Raw genomic sequence first — 26,517 nt, forward strand, 5'->3', positions numbered from 1 at the left:
ATTGGTGATTCATCTCCAACCAAAAACACAAGTACAGGCTGTCAGAACGACGCGCTGGAACTGTCTTAGGATTGTTGGGCTGTCGAAACTGTGTAAGGCGCTTTAAAAAGCTCGTTGAGTCACGAGATCCTTTCCGCTTCGCTGACAGTTCAGACACCACTGGGTTAAGCAAACGCACTGCCATCCATGTCAGACATCATGCTGTGTTCAAGGCAAATTCTTTCCACAGGTAATCATCTGTATCCATCGTGATAGCACGCACCATTGAGTCAATGGCTCAGACTACCGCTAGTCCGTTTAATGGAATAAATAATGTTGGAGGACTAGGACAGGCTGGGAGTTCAGTGAGTTCTTCGTATCCCTATTCATCAAACTGGTCTGGTAACATTCAAAAGTCGAAGCTGTGGAGATGCGGCGATCCATACCGATATCCTTTCCCTGAATCCGAAGGAGATCCATGGAACTGTGTGCTGGAGCCGTATCGGAAGAACGATAGGATACAGTGTGAAGCGTGGAAAGATGAAGTCCAGAATCTTCTGATCTTTGTATGTTCACTTTCGATTTCAACTTTTCATTTACCGTGTATGTTGAAACATTGACAAATTTAGGCCGGTTTGTTCTCTGCAGTAGTCACTGCATTCACCGTGGAGTCTTACAAGAATCTTCAACCTGATCCAAACGATACGATAGTCTACCTTTTGGCCCAGTTAGTCGACAGTTCTTCGAACGTATCCAACGTAGCCTTGCCCCCGCCCATTTTTGTAAGGTCAGCATCGGCACTACGCGTCAACATCTTCTGGTTCCTCAGCCTTGTTCTCAGTCTCACAACGGTGCTCGTCGGGATAGTTGGGCTACAGTGGATTCGAGAACACCAGCAGTACACGGACGAGATTGACCCTCGAAACTCTCTATCGGTTTTCCGCATGCGCTCACATGGATTGAGAGAATGGTTTGTTCCGCAGATTTTCACTGGCCTTCCTTTGCTCCTCCAGTCGGCTGTGTTTCTCTTTCTGATTGGTATCATCGACTTCTTATATTCCTTAGACCACACGGTGTCTGGATGGATAACCGTCGCAGTGGCACTCACCCTACTATTTCTGTTAGCCACTACAGCACTTCCGACAATGCAGCTGTTTGTGCCTCACGATGGTCAACATACTATCCCCCCTACACAGTGCCCCTACAGATCTCCTCAGGCACGTATTTTTATGGTCATCACCACCAGAATATATACCGCCGTTATGCTTCTGGACGCTTTTATCCCTTTTAGAAAATTTAGACGAATCAAAAAGCATTTCGCTGCTCGATTCGCGTTGCGGCAGAACTTCAAGAGCTGGATCGCCTTTGACGCGTGGTGGCTAAATATCCGGGAAGCTCATATAAAATACAGACACGCACCTAAATTTGACGGTAGCCACAATATCTATAACACGATCTCATTGTGGCAAAATGCGTCGACATTGCCCACAGAACTGGAAGCCGAAGCGCTCCTCGACGCGCTCGATCAATACTCACACAATGACGCCGTTGTTTTTGCCCTCTACCATTGTTTCTCCGAAGTCGCTAAAGTGCAAAATTCAATTCAGTTTGAGCTGTTCCAGCGCTACTATATCCAGGCAACAGGACTACCGTACCGCGAGACGTACTGGCCGTCACGTCTCATGCCTCCCTTTGACTCCAGCACTTCGCGCCTATTGCACCACGAGAACATGGTATGGTTCCTGCTCTCTCTAGGTCGGAATGGACATTCAAAACGGGTGGAAGCACATATCGTACCGCATCTCATTGAGTTGAAGACGCGTATCACGGCATATACGATGATCACTTGTCGCTCTGTTATCAAAAACACAGATTTTCTGGATTATAGCCAGGAGCATATGCATTTCGCGCTCGGCAAGCCGGATGGAAATTACCTTGCTTACAGTGCATTTGGGGAGCCAAATTTCCGTTATCCGGTTTCAGATGTAATGTACCAAGGTGACCAAGGTTTCAATTTTACTTTCGCATGTCATGTATCTGATCATACACTGAACCATTACAGAAACGCTCAATCAAGCATACCTAATCTACGAGCGGTTTACTCGAAAGGTAGCTATGATAAAGGAGAGTACTAAACTGGAAGAAACGACTTATAACCACATGATATGCATTAAGTTCCTCGACATTCCAATGTCGCTTTTGAGGCATGACATGTGGGCACAGGACACGGCCATTTCCCTCCACCCAATCTTATATCGCACTCTCCAGTTCATGGTCACGACTTTGGACAGAGTAGTCTCCGAAAATACCGAACGTCCACTTCTTTTCCTTTCCGCATCGTATGTGCTCAACAGAATTCTACAGCCACTCGAAGGTGCCAAGGAGCACTACACTAGCAATATTTACTATCGGACGAAGAACCAGTCGGATATTCTGCCATGGATTGTGCAAACACCTATCATCATGCTTATGGAGGCCTTGATACGCTACCACGACCACTTCCATCCGACTAGATGCTCCCCGTTTTCGCTGCGCCAGCTCTCTTATGAGCGTATATTTCTCTGGAAGCTCGAGCCTGGCGCGGTTTATGAGTTCAAGCGTTATGTAGAGATTCCCAGGGATCCTGTCCTTGACAGTTGATGCGGTAGAAAAAGTGAACTATCATTTTTATATCATGCCCACACAATGTTGGGAAAGTTGATTCTCTGGAAGCCTGGAGTGGTTGAGGTCGCTCGATACTAGCCATGCCAGCGTCGAGGCCTCCCATAAATAACTCCACCGCCCACCGTCTATCATCTATGATGTCAAATGACAAACTTCCAACAACGATGAGATACATATCTGAGTTCCTGTCGTGTCTCGTCACTGCGAACAATGCGCCTTTGATGAGTGTGATTTTGATTGTGTTTCGAAATGTAAAGTTACTATACCATAGGCTAGGTGACATATCGCAATTCACGAGAGCTGAATAACTTGCGGCTCTTGAAGACCGCAGGTCGTAAAAGAGAACTTGGTATGACCAATCTCTGAAAGTAGCAAATTATACCTAGTCTATCTTAACTGCGTAAAAAATCATTATGAGCATTGAGCGTCTCGCCAAGACATCCTAAGTCACTCACCCTACGCTGTCTTTTTCGACGTTTTTCGCTTTTAGCACCGCAGACAATTCACGGGAGGGTAGCAACGACGACTGGTGTGGGAAATTCGGTCCATCTGTTACCCAGTGCTATTTTTACGCGGTGGCCGTGCGGTGCCTACAAGCCGAGAGTTATCAATTCTGGTTGATCATTGGAATGAAGTCAAAAAACAGGAAAAAAGCACTGTATGCTCGTCATTCCTATATTACTGTCTTTTACCTGCTTTGAGAAGCTTTAAAAGTAGATGTTTGGGCTTTGGAATTAATCGCAATCATAAGCTTGCCGACATGCCGTTAATCCGATCAGAGGTAGTTCATCAGCATTGTGACATCAGGATGTGAGCTATAAATAGCCAGTGGCGTTTACATCGGGCATTGGGCAGTCCGGCATGGCACTGGCATGGAGGAATCCGCGTGAGGTCAAATCAACGACGGCGTTGTTTTGTTCTCCCACTCTTCTTTTCTTCCACATTTCTTTTAGGTCCCTTTACGATCTCCTTCACCTTCCCCCATGTTGTCGCCTCGACTATCCGTTGCGGCTCTATTGCTGGGGTCTTCGACCGTCCTAGCAGGCACCGCTGGTTCGTTTGCCCAGGCTGGTAATACACTCGTCAGTGCACTTTTGGTGAGTATGTCATCACCTGGCTCCGCTCCGTGTCAAACTCAATTGGCGTCAAGATGTTTTTGGGGAATGAGGAAACGGTATACATTATCGACAAAGCTGAGGGGAACGCCGCTGCAGTCGCGGGCCATCCAGCATGGGGTGCAAAGTGGTGAGATTGAGTGCATCAAAAGAGCTTTACCTCCGGCTTGACGTGTTACCCAGGGATATAGCGTCGCAACAAGCAGAAGTGATGGATATTCGATCAAATACATTTTGTTCCTCAGGGATGCATCTGCCTAACGGTTCCTTCATCAATTTGGGTGGAAACGACGGTATCACAATAAACGGCGCTCCTGGTTCAATAAAAAATACAGACGGATCAGGAACAGGCTTTTGGGACTCAATATACCAAGATTTTGACGGACGAAAATCGATTCGCATTCTTAATCCTTGTGGATCAGCCGACGATATAACCTCACCACAGTGTCGTTGGTATGATGATTCTTCAGTTCTGGCGATGAAATCTGGGCGATGGTATGCTGCAGTAGAGCCGCTTGGGGATGGTACGATTGTTATTCTAGGTGGATTTACAGCTGGTGGATACGTTAATCGGGAGTTCCCTGTTAAAGATCCTATTACGCAGAGTGGCCAAGCACAGAACACCTACGAGTACTATCCTCCGAAGGACGTTGCTCCTCCACTGGTTCAGTTCCTCGTGGATGCAGGAGGCCTAAATGCATACGCGCACATGTTTTTGATGCCCTCAGGAAACATCTTTGTTCAAGCTAATCGATCTTCCAGTAAGCTTTCACCGATTGACATGTGGACGTGGTTTTGAACAATTTATGTAGTGCTTTGGGACCACACGTCCAACACGCAAACTCCTTTGCCAGACATGCCAAACGGTGTTGTTCGTGTCTATCCAGCTTCGGGTGGTGCTGCCATGCTCCCTCTCACTCCCGCCAACAATTACACGCCCACGATCATCTTCTGTGGAGGTTCAACAATGCCAGACGATGATTATGGTAATTATGGTGGACCCCACGCCGAGACTTGGAATATCCCTGCGTCGAATGACTGTCAGCGTATCACTCCAGAACCTCAGGATGGATCTGCGCCAGTATATGTAGCTGATGATCCCATGCTCGAGACGCGCACCATGGGACAATTTATTATCCTCCCAGATGGAACGTTGTTGATGATCAACGGAGGCCTGAACGGAACTGCTGGCTACACTACAAACCTCAACGAATTCATTACAGAACTCCCCTTTGGAACGTCACTGGCGTCTGGTCCTGTCTTTACTCCGGCCATTTTTAACCCTAATGCGCCACCTGGCAGCAGGTGGTCTAATCAAGGACTATCTCCATCTACTATCCCCCGCTTGTACCATTCCTCTGCCATCCTGCTCCCAGATGCCTCCGTTCTGGTCGCCGGATCCAACCCGAACCCGGATGTCAATTTGTCGACGGTCTTCAACACGGAGTACCGCGCCGAGATTTTCTACCCACCGTACTTTAGCGCCAGCATTCGCCCAGCACCCACAGGTATCCCGAAGACACTGTCGTACGGTGGTGCTCCATTCGACATCACGATTCCTTCAACGTCATACACCGGCTCATCAAACGATGCTGCTGACAATACGACAGTCGTGGTCGTCCGTGGTGGATTTACTACACACGGCATGAACATGGGACAGAGGTTCTTGCAGCTGAACAATACATACACTGTGAACAAGGACGGATCCATTACCCTACATGTATCTCAGATGCCTCCCATCCCCAACATTTTCCAACCAGGACCTGCATTTGTATACGTCAATATCCACGGGATTCCAAGCAACGGCTCGTATGTCATCATTGGCAGTGGCAACATTGAACAGCAGCCAACCTCGCCTCCTGGTACACTCCCATCAAGCGTCCGTCTCGACTCAGCTACAGGAGGGATCCATAACGGGACATCCCAAGATAACGGCTCATCAGACAGCGACCCAAAGAAATCTTCCAACCTCGGTGTCATCATCGGTGCCATCGCTGCGGGTGTGGCCGTCGTCGCGGTTGTCGGAGCGCTCATCGCCGTCTTCCTCGCCCGTCGCAGACGCGCTGCGGCCCGCCTCGCGCCGAGCAAGGAGTACCCACTCTCAACCGCAGGCGCTGGCTGGACATCACACAACACCGATTCGAGCGTGTTCGTCCCACTCGCGCAGGCCAAATACGACGATACGTGGGACCCACGGACGTCGTCGATTAATGCGCCATATATGGACGAGCGCAGGGCGGCGTCGTCGATTGGGAGCAGGAGCCAGGTGTTCGGAGAGTACGACCCGTACTCAGGCGAGCCTGCGCAGACTCATGCAGCGCCCATTTCGCACAGCGGTTATCGAGAATCGCCGTCGAGCTTCCGATGATGAGCGCTGTAGCACTTTCCTGTTTCCTCTTTGCATCTGTCTCATGTCCTCCACCCGCCCATGTTTCAATATCTCCATAAACGTTTGTTTCATCTCGCGCTATTCTGAAGAACTGGAACCTGTGCAAAATCCTGTATTTAACGAATCATGTTGTCTGGACTTTATATCTCTCTCACTTATTGACTGTCTACCTGCTTGTTTCTCTCAATGAACCGGACTAGACCTTAGCTATAAACCTACCTATACGTATATCTCACTGATCATCTTTCACTTTACTCCCGCACTTCATACTTTCTCGCATAGTAGTAGTAGTAGTCACATTCCTTCTGATGATCTGTTTACCCATACTCTGCTCACTTCCGGAAGCTAACCTCCTTGCTTGTTGCATTTATACCTACACTATTACGATGTGGACTAGATGTTTACTACAACCCGACCTTGTAGTGATATGTGTTAGCCCTAGCAAATCGAATGTTAATTTCACTTATTCCATTCACTCGGGCGATAGTCAGAACCCAGGGGAAACAGGGAGAGAGGATGGGTTTGGAACAATTTCGGGAGTAAGAAATTTGGGCGGAAAGGTCCATCCAAATTTGTCAAACTCTTAACCAATTTTGGCATATACTCTCACTGAAAAATTTGTGATCTTTGATTTCGACCAGATCTGGCCAAACAATGTTAAATTATGTACCACCAACCTTCAGTTACCATCCACCTCAATATTGACTTTCATGAACTCGGGACCCATAATTCGCACCTCATATCGTGGAAACATAGGTTAGAAAGGAAAGCCCACTGGTATCCCTGGTGTCTTAGAGCATTTTTGTTCTGGAAATTTGAAGGCCAGTGGGTAGCTTCTCCTAGATCCTTTTTTTTTTCTTGACATTCACCCATCTGTCAGATGTTGTCGTTCTCTCGATAACCGCATCGCCTCGAGCCCCGGGGTTCCCAATCCTCAAAAACGTTTCACCAATCCTGCTAAACAGAGTCTAGCAAGTGATGGCTGTGTCTCGGTGGGTTGGCAGGCTTACAGTCAGAAGCTATTCTCGCACTCGCCTCGAAAGACCGCACAGAGTGTAGACACTGGATCTCGTTGTCGAAAAGAGGATGACTGTAGTTGTTTCCATTCTGGAAGAGGCGGAACGCGATGATCAACAACAATAGCTTTCAGGATCATACTGTTTCTGGTTCATAATCCCAAAGTACGTTTCCGTTTCCTGGTTTGTGACCTTAACCATTGATCCAGCGTCTTCAAGGCCGTTATATTCATATTTGGTCCTCTTCCCGCTACAAATCGGAATTCTCTAAGTCAATGTTCGCAAACAGCAATGCTAGTTTATTCAATTATTTCTCTTCGATACCGGTATTCGACGTGAGATAAGAAGGGGATCGATTTGTAAGTCTGTAATCAATCGGATAAATGCCAGCGAAGGTCACAGAGCGCGTCATTTTATAGGTGTAATGATTGAATTCCGAGCCCTGGCCTCCCTTGCACTTATATCACATCCTTTGCAGTATGTTCCCCGTCGCATATTTTTCATTAGGATGAGGTTTCTGTCAACAGAAATCAAATTGGGGAACACAGAAGTACAGCTGATCATAATACGCGTTACTCGTGAACTTGAGGAAGCTCGGTAGTGATGGTAGCAAATATTACTACCGGGATCGATTCTCTCCACCTCTTCCACTCTTCGCAATTTCCCCTATATTCCCTCGGTGTTGTCGACACACCATGATGGATTCAAATCGGCAATGATGAATCCTAGGTATCATATCCCCGTAGAACAGCGGAGTAGGACCGCTTGATGTCTTTGGGGTCCTCATTGTAAATCTTCTCCCAGTCTTCTTCCCAAAGCAGGTCGTCCTCCCAGATCTCAAAATCTTCGCCGTCGAGAAGCTTGCCTTTCGACTCGTTCTTGACCATCTCGAAATCCTTTGCGACACCTTCATTGGATTTGGTTTTAGCAACAAAACAAAATTTTGGGAACTATTTGGTCATTACCTTTTCGCTTAGCTGGTCGAGCTAGATCCATGATAGAGACGCATCTATCGGTCTCGTGCTTCTTCTCCACGTTGGAGAGGTCGATGTCGAAGTCATAGATATCATCTTCGTAGAGGTGAATATCCCCATCGTCGATTAGTGGGGCATCACTGTACCACCCCCTGATATTGCGTTGTGACAAAGGAGGTTCTTCAGTCCTGTACCCTAGGAGTACTGCCTTAGCGGCTTTCGTGTTTTTGGATTCTTCCAAAGCGACTTTGAAAATGGTTCCTTCTTTGTGAGCCTGAGCTCGAATTGACTATAAACCAACAATCGTCAGATTTAATTACGATAGATCAATATTCATCATACTCTGATGTACTCTGCTCGCTGCGTTGAGAATCCTTTTGGCATTTTGGTCGTTCTGCTAGTCGGAACTGTTAAATGGCTTTGTTGAGACTGTAAGGTAGGTGTGGAAGTAAAGCTCAGTCGCTGTGTGAGTAGCGGAGTCGCTGAGGTGGTTGTGTTTTACCGAGTAACGTTGGATCCGGCTTTAAGTATCTGAGGTTGGCATGTTTGGTCTTGCTCAAAGGTAAGTAAATGAGTCAGCAGTACCGAAGCGCAATGTCTTGTATTGGAACTGACTCACAATTTCATGTTGTTAAATGACAGGGCTTCACGAAATGGCAGTGTCGGAGGCGATTTCGCTATGCAGTGACATCCGGCGGTGCCACAGAGTCGAGTCATAACATATCACTCGATTTCTCTGAAAAGTGCTTAATGTATCTTCCGATGTAGGTCTTGACAGATGTGAAGAGTGTTCTGTATTTACAATGCCACTTGCGAATATATTACTATCTTCATATTTTCTCTGGGTTAAATTGGAAGCGAGCACCAAAGTCAACAGTTGACTTGAATATTGAGCGTTCTGACTACCGGGCCCGAATGACCGTATTCATGATCTTATCTTATCGCATAATGGAGGGCTGACCGACAGCTGTCAAGGCGGTTGCAATTAACACAGTAAAAATTCCCTCCTCACTTGTAACATGTTCAAATTGTCGTCAAGATGATCATTAACCTGCGTGCAAACAAAAAAATAGTACAGTTTACTCATTCATAACGTATACCTGAAGTCTGGTGCCCTATCACCCAGTTCGCGTAGCTGTTGTTTGGTCAATTTGTTTGCTTCTCCCCGATTTATAGCCTCTTGTTGCAATGCTTCTCGTTTCCTGTTGATGATAGTATACGAGAGCACGAGAACGGGAACCACAATGAACCCAATTCCAACAAACATTAATTCCACTCCATCTGAAATAGCTATCAGGGGGGTCGATATCGTATTGTAATGGAAGAACACTTACGACCAACAAGGAAGCGTGGTGAGTCCTTTGCACGGTAGATGTTTGATGCAATCGCACCACTGAAATTCCCTACACCAATATGTATTGCCATCCCTATACCACGCTTGTACTGTCCAGCTAGATTGTTCCCCAGCCTGATATGTTTGCATTAGATATAAGATACGTGAATTGTACGTATGACCCGTACCATGCGACTATACCGGGAAACGCTGCATAACTCCCCGATACAACGAAGAACGTCCCAAAATATTTAACACCATTTGGAGCATCGGAGATGTTGATTGCAAAGCCAATCAAGCAGCATACTAGTCCAAGGATAATGAAGGGGGACCTCATTTTCATTTTGTCTGAGTAGTGAGCCCAAGTATATGCACAGATAGCTGGTAGAAAGCTGTAAGCAAAAGTAATTAGGAAGCGCTGAATGAGGGCTCACTCGCAACCACATAGGGAGGCACAGTGAGTAGCTGACTGATTGCAGGTGGATGACCGAACGCATTGATAATAGTTCTGTTACCGGCGTCAGTTCGATTGCTAAGTGTAAAAAGTGACGGTCTCACGGAAGGAAAAGAGTAATTCCATACACTAAAAGATGTCAACAATCGGTTTCTCTTGGATAGTTGCTACAACTTACAAGGGCCAATGATGGACATGTATGCCAGAACGTGTAGCCAAACCTAGAATCGTATGAGAATGGCTTGATGCGACTGCTGGATTGTTGAAAGACCCACCTGCCAATCGGTTATTGCTGCCCAGAGGTGCCGCATTTCGAAGTGTTCTTCTTCGCCCACGCTCGAGTTGTCATACTCTGCTTCAATGAGCAAGATCGTTCTTGAATAATCAATAAATGACGACCGTACTTTTGGTATGGACAATGAAGGCCCTCTCTTCCAATGTTAAGAATTTGGCAGTGGCAGGGAAGTCAACCAAAACTATTACGTGGTTATCTCGTTAGGGATTGAACAAAATCACAGTGAAGGTACTGACCACAGAATGCGATGAGGCCAACGATGACAGTGAGAATCCCTTCGAGAATCTTTGATTCGATTGTCAGGTAAGAAATGACTTCTACATGAAAAATAACTCACGAAAATCCATGACCACCCAAGGAGCCCTGCAGTACCACTCATGAAGCTAATTCCGTACGCAAGAAGACCTGAAAAGGCGCCGGCCAGTGATGCTGCACCAAAGAATATACCAATTCGGAACTGAAGCATATGTCGTGGATACCACAGCGTCAGGCTTGATATCGCGCTTGTAAGCCATACTTTCGGGAACCTTGAGAACTGGCGACACTCACTAGTATACCACCCCCGGGAACAGTCCGGCCTCTGCGACGCCGAGACAAACGCGAACTCCAACCAATTGTGGATAGCTAAACGTTGTAGGAGATAACGTAAATAACGTGGGAACCGTAGCTTATGGACGCTTACTTTTTAACGAGACCCATCATGGTCCTGATGACGCTCAATATCATGACTGTGTAGGTCTGGGTCGAGAATGTTTACTCACATGACTATACCCCATGTAACCTAGATGAAGGGTGTGAGAGAGGAGAGCTAAAGGCATCACATCTACGTATTAACATACTGTGATCCCGGGAAGCCACCTATAAATTATCGATAAGCACTAAAAACAATATGAAAGAAAGCAAACTTTCCTGGAGGGGCGGAAACGCTTTAACACAAGGCTGGAGATATAGATAATGAGTGACTGTGATAGAGAAGTTGGGGGACTGAATAGGAAAAACATACTTTGAGGGACATTCGAATATACAATATGGCTATGGAGGGGAATTGAAGTCAAAATTGGCAAATGCCAAAGGATTACTACTAACGATAAAATACATTGTCTACAAACAAAAGTGAGCCACATGGTCAATCGAAAATTGGGTGGAGTACGACCTACCAGAGCAATGTTGTATCGATTGCCTGTTAGATCAAGCTGGGTAAGCAAACCTTGGAGCTTTGCATTTCCTGCGAGAAATTTAGCAAAAAAAAGCATATTTTTCATGCTACACACCAATATTTCCTATTAGAAGAAGTTATTATACACTGCGGGGTATTTTCGGGGAGGATACCAATGGCGTACCTCTATCCATGAATGAAAGCAGATACATCAATGCAAGAATCGGCATCAACCTAAGATCGACCTTCTGCCATAACCTGCTCTCTTCCTCGGGCGTAAGCTTTGGAGGAGGTGGTAAAGTTGTGTCGCCTCCGAAATCTATGTCGTCTGATGGAGTCCCGGGGCGCTTTTCATCCATCGATGGCGTAGAGTCTTTCTTGTCCGACATGTTGGCGGTGGACAGGAAGGGGGAAGAAAGGCTCCCATCCAACGCCATTTTAACTGGAGTGCTCTCCACATGGAGATAGGTAGGATCAACAGCGCAAGTATTGGACGATGAGGCGATGGACCACATAGTGCAATTATAGAAACGAGCATAAAAAAAGACAATTTATCACACAGTCGTAATTGCCGATACAGGATGTGGGGAACGTTGATAATGTGGGGTATTTCCATTCATACAAAATGCAGAAATTAAAAGTCCACAATGACATGTCAGCATGATGCTCCGCCTCCTTTTGAAATCTCAGTAGGTTGAACGATTATGACGTCTGTCAAGTAGGGGGTTACTCACCACAAACGACTCCCCAACAAATTATTGGCAACATATCCATTCTGAGATGTACGCCGTTTTGTAGCTTGTAGATAGTTTGTAGGATTCTTTATCGCATCCCGAAAACAGAGGCGACAGGCGGGGAGAGGTCGAGGCTATTATCCTATCAATACAGGATCAGACGGCCTCGAGAACAGGGTTACTGGAATTGTGAGGATCCTAGTTCATTGGGAGGGGGGGAATTTGACAACAGATATTCGTTGGTTCACGGTGAAGGTCCGAGAAAATCAGTTAGGCAAACTTGTGTTGGTTATAGGAGGTTGAACATAAGTTCAACATGATCCGGTTACTGGTTAACCGTAAACCGGTTCCGGCAATCTATGGCGGAGATTAAAGTATTATTCTCAGATAATCTCAGCTCTTAGATGAAAAAACAGTTTCTGAGTTCTCTTGATCCTGTTAAACATGGCCGTAGACTCCCGCACCAGCATTGAAAGAAATTAGCGGCGAAATTTGAAGTGACAAGACTCGAAGTTTGAGGATAGTTAAAGGTGTCCCGAGAAAGCTTGGATCAAGAATAGACATATGCGGCACGCCGAAATGCCGAATGTGGTTGGCAGTGGCAAATGTGCCACTGTGGCAGGCAGTGCCATTGTGCCACCAATAGCGGCGCTTCACGAGTAGAAAGAAGCGGAAGGAAGATGAGATAACATCCGGGAAATCAAGGTTTCCGCCATTACACAAAACAGAAATCCGATCCGCATTCATATCTTCACCATAAGTAAATGATTCAATTACATGTGGTGGACTATGACAGAAAGAACTGATAATACTTATTTACAGACCAACTAGAATAACTGCAGGTCATATTTGAGTTTGAAATGGCTTAGGTATGTTTTTTAAGTGAACGGTCCTAGTTATTGAATCCTTGTATGGATCTTACACGCGCCCCACGTTTAGCAGAAGGTTATTGCGAGGTTGACCTGTTTCATGGTTAGCCATTATACGTTGTCAGTAAGTGACAATGAAACTTACATCATTCTGTTGGCAGGCAACTTGAACCTGGTTATCATCCGGCTTGTGGAAGGCAGTGTTGCAGTTCTGGTTGTTGCCTGTGTTGCGCTCAGAAAGTCGATAAGAAGAAAATAATGGTAGACTCACAGGATGCACCAGCTCCGTTGCAACCATTGTAATATCTGGTTATTTTGTAAGCAATATCCGTGTAGGAATGCCTTCAGTTGAAAAAGGTAAGTCACATACCCGAACCCAGTGGTGACCGAGAATGCGAGCCTATGGAACATAGATATATTACAAAACTCCCTTCGAATAACCAAAACGACTCTTACGGGGGAATAAGGGAAAGGTCGGTACTCGATCCACTGCCTGGTGTGGTAGGGTTCTGCAGAGTTGTCTCGACGGTTATGCATCGTTCTCCATTAAAGCCACAGTTTCCGGTCTGCAGATAGCTAAAAACACGGAGGTAAAGATTTTTTGTGACGGTATATAATAATTACGCTTACGCAATGGCGGCCACAAGTGGGCCGTTGGAGGTGTAGTCACCTCCCGTGGAAAGGACCCTCCCGTTTTGAATAAGTTGAGGCTATAGTAGCGAGTATGTTAGTCAACAGCTAACCACAACAACCAGACTGAGAAATCATACAGTTCCATGGCCACATCTGGTAAAGAGTACAGCTAAGTATTCTGTTTCCAAGCCGGGTCAACGTTCTGTACTAACCTGTTGACGAAGTGAACGGTGTGGCGTTCTGCCTGGACGCTAGCAGCAAAAACGGCCAGAACGACGGAGAGTGTCTTGAAAGAGAACATATTGGATGTGGTTGCAAGTCAGTTGACTGGTGTCAGAGAGCAGGTGCAGACTAGACTTTATACCTACAAAAACACACTAGAAGACATAGTCTTTGGAGAGGTTTGGAGATTTCTGTTAGAGCCGACATTTTACCTAAGCCATTATTTCTCGTTGGGCGCGCACTAAAATATTAGGACATCGAATTTTTATTAGAACTGCTAGCACGGGAGGAGCAACGGAAGGACAAAAGAGGCCATTATGGGTTTCAAGGTCAGCTAAAGAACGGAGGTGTTTGATAACCAATGATTCCTGAATCAAACTTGAAGTAATTTTGGATTTTGATACGCCATCTCTGATCAAAAACAGCTTATTCAAGTTATAACATAGACTGTTGGTTTTTTTTTCTCATAGTACATCTCGTTAAACAGTTCAAATCCAGCTGTGATTCCTCAAGTCCAGTCATATCAGCATTATACCACCTACAGGGGTTCGCTTGAGCAACAGCGGATGTTATCAATGTGTAAGAGTATATAAGTATCATAAGTAATCATGGTACAGTCAACTCTCGTGATTAATTTAGTGTTCATCTGAGCTTACAAAAATGGAATAGTTCTTTGATGCAATGTTGTTAGTGAAAACGAAAACACAACATTGTGGAGATTCTTCCAAAACGCTTCCGGCTTCTGCGCGTCTGTCGGTTGTCTATGGAGACATCGCGTCATATCGCTAACGAAGCAAAACGAGGAGCTCGGACTCGTTGAAGAAGTTAGTTGAGTCTGACATCATCTATCAAGCCCTTTGTTACCTTAATGTACTTAGCCGTTTTTTTTATTCTCAAGTTCTTTATATATTTATTGAATTTCAGGTCTTTTGAACGACTACATAGAAGAAGACTACTAGTAGTATACCTTTTTGTAAATAAGAGTAATTATTGGGGAGCTTGCTCCCCTTTGTACTGGTGGGGACCCAAAATGCTTAAGCACACGTGATCCACCAGTGTTTTGATCGTCACCCCGTGCGAACCTAGCAGGGAGACCTGCCGACATTTGTGATGCGGCAAGATTCTACTAGAGCATGCCAGGTACTGGCATAGCAAATTAATCGTTCTTTTTTCTCCTTATCCCTTCGCCTTATTTAGGGCAGTATCAAGGGCGGTAGGCAGAATCAGTGTAACACGAGCGCTAACTTGCACACATTGCATCGGTCATACAAGGCCAAACGGCTGGCACCGGGGGTTATTTGTGTGGGAAAAGAAAGCTTAAGGGTGTCCGATAAGATTCGAATCAGTAACTAGTCGACCTTTACGTCCCCTACTGGCGATCTAACCTCAACCATTCCAAATTGCAAAAGAATGTGCACTATTCGCATCAGGAAAACAGTCGAGGAATAGAACAAATAGAATTAGCGAAAATATTTGATTATATTAAATATATTGATTTTATTTGATTATTTGGCGAAATAGGGCTAAGCCCTCTGATCGGATTGCAAATCGACTTTTAGAAATATTCGCCATGCCCCAAAATATATCTGCTTGTAGAAATCAGACCTCAAATATTTCTAACATGCACTTATAGAAGGATTAGAATTTAGATATAGAAATTGCTTGTATTGAATAGAATTTTACTCTTTTAATGTTTCACACACATAGTAGTAATAGAAAAGGTATAAATTGGCTAATAAGTACTCGAAAACATTGTAAACTAGTGGTATTGGAGTCAAGATTATCGCAAGTAAAGGTGGGGCACTCCGCTCGACATATTCCTTCTCTTCATCCAGAAAGGAGCTGAGAGCAATGTGATTAGAAATGAAGGAAGTTTGTTAGGAGAATATGAAAACGTACCAATGGGGTCAGCAATCCAAAGCACAACCAACGCCGTTCTAGCTATGGTAAGCGTACACTGAGATGCACACCAGCTCACTTACCTATTTATTTGCAGCGCATCTTGACCGAAACCCGAAACCTACACACGACTCCCCGGCCCTTGTTGGTGAGTCAGGACGTAAACATAACATATCACTCACTTTTCCATTTGCAGTGCACCTCAACAAACGCCACACGTGACTCCTGTCTCTCTCCTAGACGACGCCAACGTGAGTATGGAGCTCAATATTGCGCCTAGTCATCACACAAAACTACTGATGACACACCTTGGCAAACCTCCATTGGATGTGCTCGAGCCCAGCCTGTATATGCTGGCAGTTTGTTCCCGTAGCGCAGTCTACAATGGACTGGTCATCATTCCTACAAAGTTCAACATATCTTCCAAGATGAGTATGGTAGTCATGGTTGCACAACGCATAGACCGCGAACAAGTGACGACGGACCTTAACAAACTCCCTCGCACGAGTCACCACCACCCCGGCCATTTTCGCCGGCAGTTGTTTTGCAGAACGCGATAGCGAGTGGTGAGCGCAATTGACGACATGCCCGGGCTAATGAAGAGCAAAGAAGGTGAGGAATAGAACGGTAAGTGCAACAAGCACCACTGACGCACCATGCCCGCACAACCTCCAGTACCGCATATTGTAGGCAATTCAGATGATGCGTTGCACGACAAGGCTAGAATGCGATGCCGGCAAAATGCATGGAGAAGAGTTCCTTGTCGTAATGAGCCACCCGCTACAAGCTTTGATCTCGATTGAAGCACATGACGCAAGGCGACGGAGGAGATATTAGAGGGACACAGGCTGGAGGGCACACTGGCAGACCCAGGAAGCTGAAGTGACGAGTTCCGGACGCTTGGGATGGAAAAGGACGGTTGAACGAGAGCAGGAAAGGGAAAAAGGTGAGTGCAAGCCGCTGGCAGAATATGATGCTATACGCATTGCATTTCCATGCCCCAGGTGTGTCGTCCAAACCGACTCTTGTCTTGTCATGTCGTGGACATGGTTTCTTGCTATAAACCATCTTTCCTCATTACCACTGAGAACAGCGGTGAGGGAAAGCCACTCTAATGAGAAGAATGTACGAGGACAGTGGAGAGGATAGTAGGAGAGACGCGGTTGGATGCATAGCCTGGTAAGTGGGGACTTGTGTTGAGAGAACGTGAAAACATGCTTGTAAGTCGGAGTTTGAACATGTGAAAATTAATTCGGATCACTTGTCGTTTGAATAAAATTTCGGCCGCACGAAGTCCGCGCGGAGATGGATCCGATAAGTGCTTCTGCGACGCTGTTCTTTCGCGTTGTGGGGGTCAATTCGCTGTAATCATAGTTAGACATTGTCTTGCGTTCAAGTTGGCGCCGAGTAGTTCGCGTTTTTTACTTCATTTTGTGTTGTGACCGCATTGTCGGCATTATTTGGTTCTTAAAAGTATGGAAACTTATACCACCTTTATGGTGTGGCGGTTATGTCTGACAGTCCTGATGACATTTTTTGTAAGGTCGTGTGTTCGATCCTGCAGGAGCGTCGTTTTTCTGGACTTGATAGAAATATAACTGACCTTTGGAAAACATAGAAAAAAAAATCGTCGAATAAAATATAATAGAAAAATTTCGTGTATTTGGTAAGAATAGGAAAAAAATCTTAGGTAGAAAATGGCCCATTATATACCCTATTACTTATATATATTATATGTATTCTACTCGTCGCCTGTTTTCCTGATGCGGTTGTGGAAGCAGGAGAACATTTACACTGTTACACAGACAGTAGGTGCTCTGGGGCAGTTCCCAATTGTTCCGTTACTAATGATTTACTCTAGAATTATATAAAACTTGGTTTTTCTCTCATATACGTACAGACTTGCATTGCATGCCTTGGATGTCCCCTATATTTATTTTAAGCCCTCAGTCTAAGTCTAACTGGCGTTGCCACCGCCCCATCTGAGACTATCTTGTTCTTATTTTTGGTTGTACATTAAGCGCATACAACAGAATACTAACATTAACGGTTGGCAGTCAATGACTGTCATATGCAGATAATTAGAGATCACTCAGTTTGACAGAAAACGTACTATGGGATCCGGGGAGAATATCAAGAGAATATAAGAATAACTTGCTTTTCATAAATTCATTTCCTCTCAACTCCGTGTAGCTAGAAATGCAGCGCATGGTGTTTTATGCCACGATAACGTCTTCCGGCGGATTGTTGAACACTGGGCCGCAGGAGAGTGGGGCTTGCTGTTACACTTGAAACCCTCTGTACCTTGAACATCATAAGTTACGTATTTAAAACGTATTTGGGACATAACCCCGAAAATTCAATAAATTCTTATACGGCCCGAATGTGCATAGTAAGCGACGTAGCTGCCTTCTACGCCTACCATCACGCTGTCTTGTTTTATCTCCCGCGAACACCGAACGAATAGTGGACGCTAGTTTGCGGACAGGCCTCTCCGCTAGGTTCTGGAGCATTCATACTATTCCTTCATGCCGTCGCGGCGCAGGGGTGACGGGGTCGGTCATCAAGAATGAACAACGCCATGGTGGTACGGCATCACAATCGGGTCGTCATGTGTCTACGACTGTGAAAGAGTATTGTAATCGATCCGCCCATACCGCACCCTGTTCCGCATTTTCTAACACCATTGTGAACGAATTTAGGTACGTTACGTTACAGAGATTCAGTAGATGGCTTCACCTACTCATCTGCTGATCTGCTTGCAGCTCAATTCTAGGGCCAACTGTCAGTTTAGTGTCTGCAACTGGGAATGCTTTGTGGAACTATGACGCTGCCCAGCGCACGTTCATAGTACGATCTTAATTGGAATCTACGGGGGTAATCCAAGATATTGTTCTCCTGAAATAGGATCGGATATTTCCAGGTATGACCCTCATGGTACGGGGCAATGGCGGGGTGTTCCCATGGTTCATTTACGATTTGTAGATTCTGAATCGAATTATTCCTTCTTGACTGCAACCACCATGGCTAAATCGACTGCCAACAGGAAAACTATTGTCTCCAATGCTGCTCGCGACCTCGTCAGAGCACTGGAAAAGCGCGGCTTCACATGTATACTTGTCCAAGATATGGCGGCCTTTCTTCAAGGAAGTAAAGTTGTCCCTAAAGTAAGTGTACCTCCTGTCCCTGGTTCTTCTTGATATTCAAAATCAAATTGCTTTCGTGCAGGACGTTAAACTAGTGGTTCTACCCCAGTCTGTGGGGATCCCCGTCAACAACCAGCTGGGACGAGACCTTGTCGAGCAGCAACCCTCCAAGTTTCGGGTCCGTCAGCGAAAGAACAAATCCGACGTTTTGTCATATTATGACTCTTCGATCGCACCTCCTAAAAAAACATTCTGTGATTTCGAGCTCATCTCCGTTAAATATCCCCCACCGCCAGAGTATCGCCCGGAGCTTACTAGCCGAGTCGATGGCCTACCGGTTCTTTCTTTGCTTGCCATAGTCGTCGACAAAGTCAACGAACTGTTGGAGCAGTACGACGCATCGTCCAACAAGAGCGACTTCATTCAACGACCACCGAGGAAACTTTGCCAGACGATCCGAACATTATTGCCGACATCGGGCCATTCGATCTGCACTCCTACCGACAAGTCATTCCGACTAGAAGCTCTGGATTGTTTTATACGAGCTTCTGCCCTATTCCCGGAGTTTTCGTCCGGGCTAACAACATTGATCCGGGCTTGCCAAAACATGAAGACCATTCGGCTGTCACGCCCCGACGGCTTTCCTGTTCTCGACGTTGCCCATTTCTTTCGGGGTATTGACCTAGCCTTTGAGAGCCGTCGAGAACTCGCCTTGCCGGTTAGCAGCATGGAAGTGGCCTCCCCTGTCTCCACGGCAAGCTCATTAGAGCCATCAGAGAAAGCATTTTCGCTTCCAGATTCTGATGCCACCGCTGTAGATGAAATCAAGACCGAAGCTCAATATAGAACCGAGGTCACCTGCCTAGTGGCGAAGAAGGTGGTCGATATCCTCCAAAATATTGGAGTTGAGACAGCTTTGTTCGGCAGTTTGGCGTGTCATTTGTACGGCAATGAAAGGGCTCCGAACGACATCGACATCATTACGTTCCCGCCGCCTGGACGATTGATGACCGCAGAATGGCTGAAGCAGGCGATCTACAACGGTGACCCCGAGAATTTTATCTTAGAGTATGGGAAGAACCCCAACATCGCATATCGCGTCCTCTATTATCGTGTCTCCGATGACTTGGCTCCTTCAAACACCTTTCATAAAGATAAATGCAAGGTCGACGTCCTCCTTCCAGGCACCATGAACCTTCCATTCCTACCTTCCTACAACATTAAATGGAGGCAAGGCCTTCCCGTGGTTCCTTTCTCACTCCTCCTTCTCCAGAAGCTTCAGGGCTGGGATGACCATCGACGAATGCCTGAGCCTTATAAATTTGAAAAGCACAAAGTTGATGCCTCGGACGTTCAGAGCTTGCTCCAGCTTGAGCACGCTGTTCCTCTTCGGTTCTCGAAACCTTGGACTAATCGTAACTTGTTCAACGAGGATTTCTACGATCTTTCGTTGAAAAGAATCAAAGAATTCTCAGCCATATACCCTGCTTGCGCTGATGGGTGGGCCCGCCTTGGCTTCACCGTCTAGAACATTCGTATTCGCATTTACAAATGCAAATATTTAATATCTATTCTTGTACAGTGTAAAAATACTTCTGACTGGGTTTTTTGGGCATATCGATATTAGCATGTATGTAATTGTATCTTTCTGACTCGACATGTGTACATTTTACCTTCTGATCAACCTTGTAACATAATATATAGTACCATTATCCCAACGACAACATTTATTCAAGTCATTTTCTGACTGTCCTGTATGCTCAGTACGGGGAAGGCTGAAGCTGATGGATAGATCAACAAGATCAGGGGAATGTCTTGTCCGAACACCGCTAACATCTCTGACCTGAATTCGATCACTCGGGATTTTTGAGCCCCAGAGATAAGTACGAGAGAGTTACGTCGCCCTCGAAGAAAACAGTTCCGAGAAGCTTTTTATGAAAAAAGCTTCTCATGACCTGGCTTATTTCTAAATTCTTCCATCACTTGGTTAACAGTCGTTTATGGAAACAAAATGTGTTGCATAGGGGTATATTTTCACACCAATTGTGCAGGATGACATGCCATGCTGAACATGATATGATGGTGAGAGACAACTGCCAAACTCATCTCCTCCTCATGACCCTGAGGGAAGACGCGTCTGAAATACATACAATCGATGTTCCTTGCTCGAGGTACCAGAAGTTTTGCAAATCGATGGTGCCGGGGTTACATTTCCTCCGATGGGCCCTGCGAACGTATTTAGACAACCTGAATTCAAGCTGAAAAGATGGTGAATCATTGTTTTCGTCTTTCAAAGTTCCGGGAGCAAATGAGGACAAAGACCTCGAAAGGAGCCGCGAAATATGGCGTTTGTCTGCCTTGACCGTAGCGAGGAATTCAGAGCGGGCGCAAGTATAGCTTGCATCGTGCTCGGCCCCGCTCCGCAAACAATTGGCTTCTGGGGCTCTGGAGTTACTATCTTGAGTGTATGCCCTTCACCCTATGTATCTATTCTTTCGATACTTATAGATTCATGTTTATGAAGGATCGATCCCTCTGGGTATGGTGGAACTGCAAGTCTATTTACTTCACCCTCAACCCATTATTGAACATATTGTTACAGTTGCACTCCACCCTTGTCTAACGCCTAAAGCCGTCGATGAATAGCCATAACGATAGCTTCTGAAAAATTTTTGACACGTTTAGGCACCTGACGTCTGGTAGTACGTACGACTCGGTGTTCTTGTATGACCGGCATAACAGCTCAATTCCTCATTACTCGATGCCAGTGATGATGAGAAACCCAAGTATCGTTATCACCTTGAGCAGAATACTGGAGATTGGGAGAGGTGTGCCATGGCATAAACTCACAACTTGCCGATGTACAAATGTAGCTACGTTAAAGGGGTCTTAAATCGATTAATACTGTCCAGAATTACTCGCGAATCGTTTGCATGCCATCAGTGGAGTGATTCCAGTCCGGTGGGGTACAGAAAAAATGCCCAATGGGATGAGCGTGAGTGGCAGAGAGATGTGCGCGGGCATGTTTGATGACTCAGAGGGTTTGAACAATGTAAGTAGGCATGATGGGGCGTGGGAACAATGAACTTCACCAAATTTTATTTTCCTTTTAGGACTCTTCGCACCGTAATCGAAATAGTTTAATACATTTCTGTTCAAAAGGATTGAAAAGCTTTGTATTTAATAAGAGTCATAGGGACTCCCATTTAGTTCTGGATTATAAGTATCGTGTGCGCCACATAGATGTGCAGTAAAGTGCAGGGGCATGGCTTCTGTTACAATTGGAACGTTCGGGGAAAGTGAATGAAAATGGAATGGGCCTGAAGGTAAATTCACTCAGCATAACTGTCGCGCTGGTCCCCAGGCCTCAAGCCATTGGTAACCCTCGTCAAACTTTGTTACTTCTACTTATGCATGAATTACCAGAAATTTTGTCGAATTCCTGATATCTTCATCATCATGTCATATCATTCTCCTTGACAGGTAATGAACGTCTTTGAGCGCAAAAGCTTTTCAATTTTTTCAATTTCCATAATGCTAAATATTTTCTCGAGCTAACCAAAATTGTTTCCACATTGTGGCTCTCTCTTATCTCAAGGATATTTTGCTTTTTTTGTTCGCCTCCCATATCTCGACTCTCCGATCCGCCTCACCTCACCGAAGCCTTTTTCTGACTTTCTCGATCTCGCCCTATTCTCCCTTTTTATTACCTATGTTTGGTCCAGCTATATCGAGCCTCTTGTTTAGGCCCTCCGCGTGGTTTCGACCCAAACTCTCAGGACTTTGGAGGCCATACATCCAGATAGGTCCCTCCGGATCAGTCACCAAATCAGACCCCAGGAAGCTACGCTTGGGCCTTCTCCGGAATTATATGATTCTACTGATGAATATTCCTCCGAATATGGAAAATTTTCTTCCGTGCGGGGGCGTCAACACATCAGAATAATTTTTTTTTGCTAGCAATACCCCAATAATCGCCAATTATGGCGTTAAATCCCCCAGATCGCGGAGTCAAATTCGCCAGAAAATAAAAATAAAATGCCAAATCGTTGGCCTCATATCTGCGAGAATCCGGACATGACCTTAGCACGGAAGCTAGACTCGTTTTACCTAGTACATCACTCTTTGTTTGCCTTTTGTTGTGACAATATTTGGATCGCAAACATCAACTCTGAGTATCTTCTCCCTGCGACATTAGCTTATTGTATACCATCACGCTAAAGCTATACTACGGTTAACCTACCCCAATCGAATCTCCGTGTTGAAGTAATTTTTTTCACAAGTTTTATGCAAGTCAGTCGTATTCATTCAACTCAAGACACTAATACCATATCTAATAATTCCAGAAAACTTGTACAGCAGATTAGCAGAGACCATGCGAGCGCTTTACTCGGGGGCATCTTCCTCACTTCTATCGGTCGTCTAAAACCTGCAGAGGAAGAGGTTCCACCTAGCCTTCGACCTCTCCATTACCCAGGGGCCAGACCTTATTACCTGCCTATCTAATCTAAAAATCACAAGGCACGATGTGAGAACATAATGTTATGTAAAGATGTTAATGAATGCTGACTAAACTTTAAAGCGATGGTCCTTGCACGTAGTCTTGGCACCGGCTCTCCAATCCGTGGTGCTGACGATAGCCTGGTCGAGCACAAGTCTCCTTCATGGCATACATGAAGAAGAACTCCGCGACGTGAGATTGGAAGGTGACGAGAAACAAATTGGAGGTAGTTGACTCGTAGGCTAAATGGCAGCTGGCGTGACTCTGCAGTGTAGAATTTCCAACGTAAGCAATTTTATCAGCCTCTTTCCGTGGTTTTATTGATGAGATTGTCAACGCATTTATTGAATGGGTCTAGCTCGTAAAAAAACTCGCCAGATATTCCGTGCCTGCCAAATTCTTTAAGCACGACGTTCGTCCGATATTTGTCCAAAAATATGGCACACTGGAATAGTTCAATGGTCGTACAGGGAACTTGAAAAGTAAGAGGTAATTCAAAAAAGATAAAGTCAAAGGTAAGTTATTGTTGTTGAGGCGATCTCTCTAATATGACATGATAGGCAAGGTATCAATTCAGTAGGGATGCCAGGGGATGGCGGTTAATTCATCCTGATCCTAGCATGGAGATATTATTTGTCACCAGTGATGACATACGCGGTCTATCAACATACCTAGTAAGGAGCACACCGGACCACCGCAAGCTTAGCGGGAAAGGCCTGGTGGACAGGAGGAAGGTGGCATTTGTACTAAGGGTCTACGCTTAACCACCTCCGGAAGCGTTCGATGCGGACATCGTCCTGACATGTAAGGTTGCCCCTGTGCTCACAAAGCCTTTTGATATATTTATAAAGGATGTATGTGTCTTCCCCTTCCTTGTAGTGTGATACCATATACGCGTGCAGTCCTTTCGCGTTGTCGTCTGCGTTTTGTCGAGCTATCCTCATGCCAGCATCTTCCATCTCTTCACGTTCTTCACTCTCTCGGCAGGAAATACGAAAGTTCGATAGCTCAGCTCGTAATGAACAGCCGATCTTTCGACCGTTTTTCGACAGTTCAAAAGAAGCAAAGTTAGCCCGCGCCATCTATTTAAAAATATTTTGTGGTGCTTCGTTGGCGATCATTGTGCTTATCTTCGCTGTATTTTCGATATATTGGGGGTCATTGTGGAAGACGCCTGTACGGGACTTGAAGGGCTGGGTCGTGGTGAGTCGGCTTCATAGTGCTTCCAACACAAATGCTCAATACTTCGGCTCTTTTCTCTTTGTTCGGGATACAGGACTTTGACGGAGGTTTGATAGGGAAAAGTGTAGTTGATACGTTAAGCCTGTCCTCTAGCGCCTCGAAAGTGTCATGGAGCGTGATACCCGCTTCCGAATTTCCAGCAGGGCCTTCCGCAGTTGGAGCGTTAGTTCTAGAGGAACACACATGGGTTGCGATTACCAGTTGCGTATCCAATGAGTTCTACTTCTAGCACTGAGCTTACATCTCCAACAGTCAATCAGGGGTCTAGCTCGCGACTTTCTCAGTCATTAATCACGCCTAACGCTACGTACGATGGCTCAGAAGCTGTGTCAGTGTTCGCGGTGGAAGCTAGAAACGAGAATGCGTTGTAAGTTTCTCGTCCTTGTTTTAAACTCATCCACCTTTACGCATTATTCCAACAGCCGCAATCTTATCAAGCCTTCTGTAAGTTTGGAGTGATGGTTGACTTCATTTCTTCCAAGCTGACTTTGGTGCAAAAGGTCGAGGGAGCTCTGGACGCAATTTTCAAAACTATAGCCACACAGTCCGCCCAGCAAATTGCCAATTCAACGAATCTCTCAGAACTCCTTACAATCTCCCCTCAAACACTTGTCACACCTGTATCATATCGAATGACGAACCTTGCGCCATTTGATGTTCCACTGTACGTTACTTGTTTGAATCAAGGTATAAATAGTTCAATTTCTCACCGCCCATGGCTCTACAGCGCGACCGCAGTGACATTTGTCGGATTGATATATCAATTGATTCTGTCTTTCTTCATTGTGGTTAGTATATCGTTTCAGGCCTTTTTGAACAAAACTAACAATGTCCTAGATGATCACCAATGCAGCGCGCGAGGGATCAGGCCTTGACAAGACTCTTCCAACCCGTTCCTTGATCATTCTCCGACTGTTTTCATCATTCGCCGGCTATCTTTTTATTTCTGTAAGCATTGACTAGTGAACCTTTGCGATTTGAGCGGAATGAGACTGAATGTCATTTGTGAAGCTATTCTATTGCCTTCTCAGCGTGGCCTTCCAACTCCCACTGTCTCGAAAGTGAGCATCGGGATTCGGATTTGCAGCGTTGTTCTTGGTTTCTAATGGGGCTTCATTTAACCGCAGATTTGGCCATAGTGGATTTTTGGTATTTTGGATGCTTAATTATTGCAGCATGCTTTCCGTGTACGTTGTTCTCTACATGGGCGAATAATGTTGACTCATTATCAACCTTATAGCGGGCTCGCTCTCGAGTCATTGATGACCTTGTTGACCGTGAAGGGCATCCCATTTTTCATGATTACATGGATCATATGTGAGTGAAGTCATCCACCTTGGTACCGCGGTTAAATTGACCACAACATCAGCCAATGTCGCTGTCTGCATTTTCCCCATCGAAGTCATGCCTATCATATTTCGCTATGGTTATGCAGCACCATTTTATAATGTATCACGGGCAATGCGAACTATTGTATTTGGAACCAAAAATATCGGTAGGTGCCTCGTTCAGTTCCAGTAAAGCGGCGATAGGTATCCTGACATTATCACCTCGGATTAATCAGTGGGTGAATCCTTTGGCATTCTGATTGTCTGGATAGCCATCTCGTGTATGACCCTGCCACTCATCCAGATATTCGTAAGGAGGAAGAGCGATGCGAGACCGTCTGGTTCTTCACATGCTCCACAGTGTGGTGTCGACGTGGAATCTCCAAATGCAGAGTCACTTCAAGTGGAAAAACCAGACAGTGAACGGTTTTAATTGGAATTGCTACGGACGGCGCACAGACTATCGATAGACTGTATACTTATATTGATAATACTAATATACCATTTGTAGCACCATTCATAGTATTGCTAATCAATTTCTGACCTTGCGACATCTCTGTTGACCGCC

The 26,517-nt window shown here is 45.5% G+C and overlaps 8 protein-coding genes across 8 annotated transcripts; 5 read left to right on the forward strand and 3 right to left on the reverse strand.

Moving 5' to 3' along the window:
* Nucleotides 1–272: 272 nt before the first annotated feature.
* JR316_0012805 (uncharacterized protein) lies at nucleotides 273–2,619 on the forward strand (the record flags this gene model as incomplete). Its single annotated transcript, XM_047898424.1, has 3 exons — nucleotides 273–545; nucleotides 609–1,977; nucleotides 2,042–2,619. 3 exons carry the CDS (start codon nucleotides 273–275, stop codon nucleotides 2,617–2,619), a joined length of 2,220 nt encoding a protein of 739 aa, XP_047741972.1.
* Nucleotides 2,620–3,626: 1,007 nt separating this feature from the next.
* JR316_0012806 (Aldehyde oxidase GLOX) lies at nucleotides 3,627–6,126 on the forward strand (the record flags this gene model as incomplete). The annotated part of the gene is made up of 4 exons (XM_047898425.1): nucleotides 3,627–3,740; nucleotides 3,794–3,888; nucleotides 3,942–4,519; nucleotides 4,571–6,126. The coding sequence occupies 4 exons, from the start codon at nucleotides 3,627–3,629 to the stop codon at nucleotides 6,124–6,126; spliced, it is 2,343 nt and encodes a 780-aa protein (XP_047741973.1).
* Nucleotides 6,127–7,888: 1,762 nt separating this feature from the next.
* JR316_0012807 (uncharacterized protein) lies at nucleotides 7,889–8,521 on the reverse strand (the record flags this gene model as incomplete). Its single annotated transcript, XM_047898426.1, has 3 exons — nucleotides 7,889–8,070; nucleotides 8,129–8,426; nucleotides 8,480–8,521. 3 exons carry the CDS (start codon nucleotides 8,519–8,521, stop codon nucleotides 7,889–7,891), a joined length of 522 nt encoding a protein of 173 aa, XP_047741974.1.
* A 639-nt stretch (nucleotides 8,522–9,160) lies between these two features.
* Nucleotides 9,161–11,890, reverse strand: JR316_0012808 (putative transporter C11D3.18C; the record flags this gene model as incomplete). Its single annotated transcript, XM_047898427.1, has 19 exons — nucleotides 9,161–9,188; nucleotides 9,238–9,418; nucleotides 9,472–9,605; nucleotides 9,659–9,851; nucleotides 9,905–9,978; nucleotides 10,029–10,053; nucleotides 10,103–10,145; nucleotides 10,200–10,276; nucleotides 10,329–10,400; nucleotides 10,456–10,504; nucleotides 10,557–10,710; nucleotides 10,769–10,843; nucleotides 10,902–10,925; nucleotides 10,981–11,000; nucleotides 11,059–11,077; nucleotides 11,223–11,251; nucleotides 11,306–11,320; nucleotides 11,377–11,444; nucleotides 11,560–11,890. 19 exons carry the CDS (start codon nucleotides 11,888–11,890, stop codon nucleotides 9,161–9,163), a joined length of 1,611 nt encoding a protein of 536 aa, XP_047741975.1.
* A 1,154-nt stretch (nucleotides 11,891–13,044) lies between these two features.
* JR316_0012809 (uncharacterized protein) lies at nucleotides 13,045–13,912 on the reverse strand (the record flags this gene model as incomplete). Its single annotated transcript, XM_047898428.1, has 8 exons — nucleotides 13,045–13,071; nucleotides 13,124–13,200; nucleotides 13,250–13,284; nucleotides 13,349–13,378; nucleotides 13,435–13,554; nucleotides 13,609–13,688; nucleotides 13,749–13,764; nucleotides 13,824–13,912. The coding sequence occupies 8 exons, from the start codon at nucleotides 13,910–13,912 to the stop codon at nucleotides 13,045–13,047; spliced, it is 474 nt and encodes a 157-aa protein (XP_047741976.1).
* A 4,843-nt stretch (nucleotides 13,913–18,755) lies between these two features.
* Nucleotides 18,756–20,406, forward strand: JR316_0012810 (uncharacterized protein; the record flags this gene model as incomplete). The annotated part of the gene is made up of 2 exons (XM_047898429.1): nucleotides 18,756–18,899; nucleotides 18,961–20,406. 2 exons carry the CDS (start codon nucleotides 18,756–18,758, stop codon nucleotides 20,404–20,406), a joined length of 1,590 nt encoding a protein of 529 aa, XP_047741977.1.
* An 814-nt stretch (nucleotides 20,407–21,220) lies between these two features.
* JR316_0012811 (uncharacterized protein) lies at nucleotides 21,221–21,722 on the forward strand (the record flags this gene model as incomplete). Its single annotated transcript, XM_047898430.1, has 5 exons — nucleotides 21,221–21,343; nucleotides 21,403–21,430; nucleotides 21,481–21,512; nucleotides 21,564–21,580; nucleotides 21,647–21,722. 5 exons carry the CDS (start codon nucleotides 21,221–21,223, stop codon nucleotides 21,720–21,722), a joined length of 276 nt encoding a protein of 91 aa, XP_047741978.1.
* Nucleotides 21,723–24,833: 3,111 nt separating this feature from the next.
* JR316_0012812 (Nitrosoguanidine resistance protein SNG1) lies at nucleotides 24,834–26,228 on the forward strand (the record flags this gene model as incomplete). The annotated part of the gene is made up of 10 exons (XM_047898431.1): nucleotides 24,834–24,988; nucleotides 25,044–25,065; nucleotides 25,122–25,285; nucleotides 25,349–25,409; nucleotides 25,459–25,569; nucleotides 25,633–25,682; nucleotides 25,761–25,808; nucleotides 25,862–25,938; nucleotides 25,991–26,116; nucleotides 26,186–26,228. Coding segments are annotated over 10 exons (857 nt in total), but the record flags the coding sequence as incomplete, so codon positions are not given.
* Between the last annotated feature and the right edge of the window lie 289 nt (nucleotides 26,229–26,517).

Source organism: Psilocybe cubensis, chromosome 13 (assembly GCF_017499595.1).
Source record: "Psilocybe cubensis strain MGC-MH-2018 chromosome 13, whole genome shotgun sequence".
Lineage (NCBI taxonomy): Eukaryota > Fungi > Basidiomycota > Agaricomycetes > Agaricales > Agrocybaceae > Psilocybe > Psilocybe cubensis.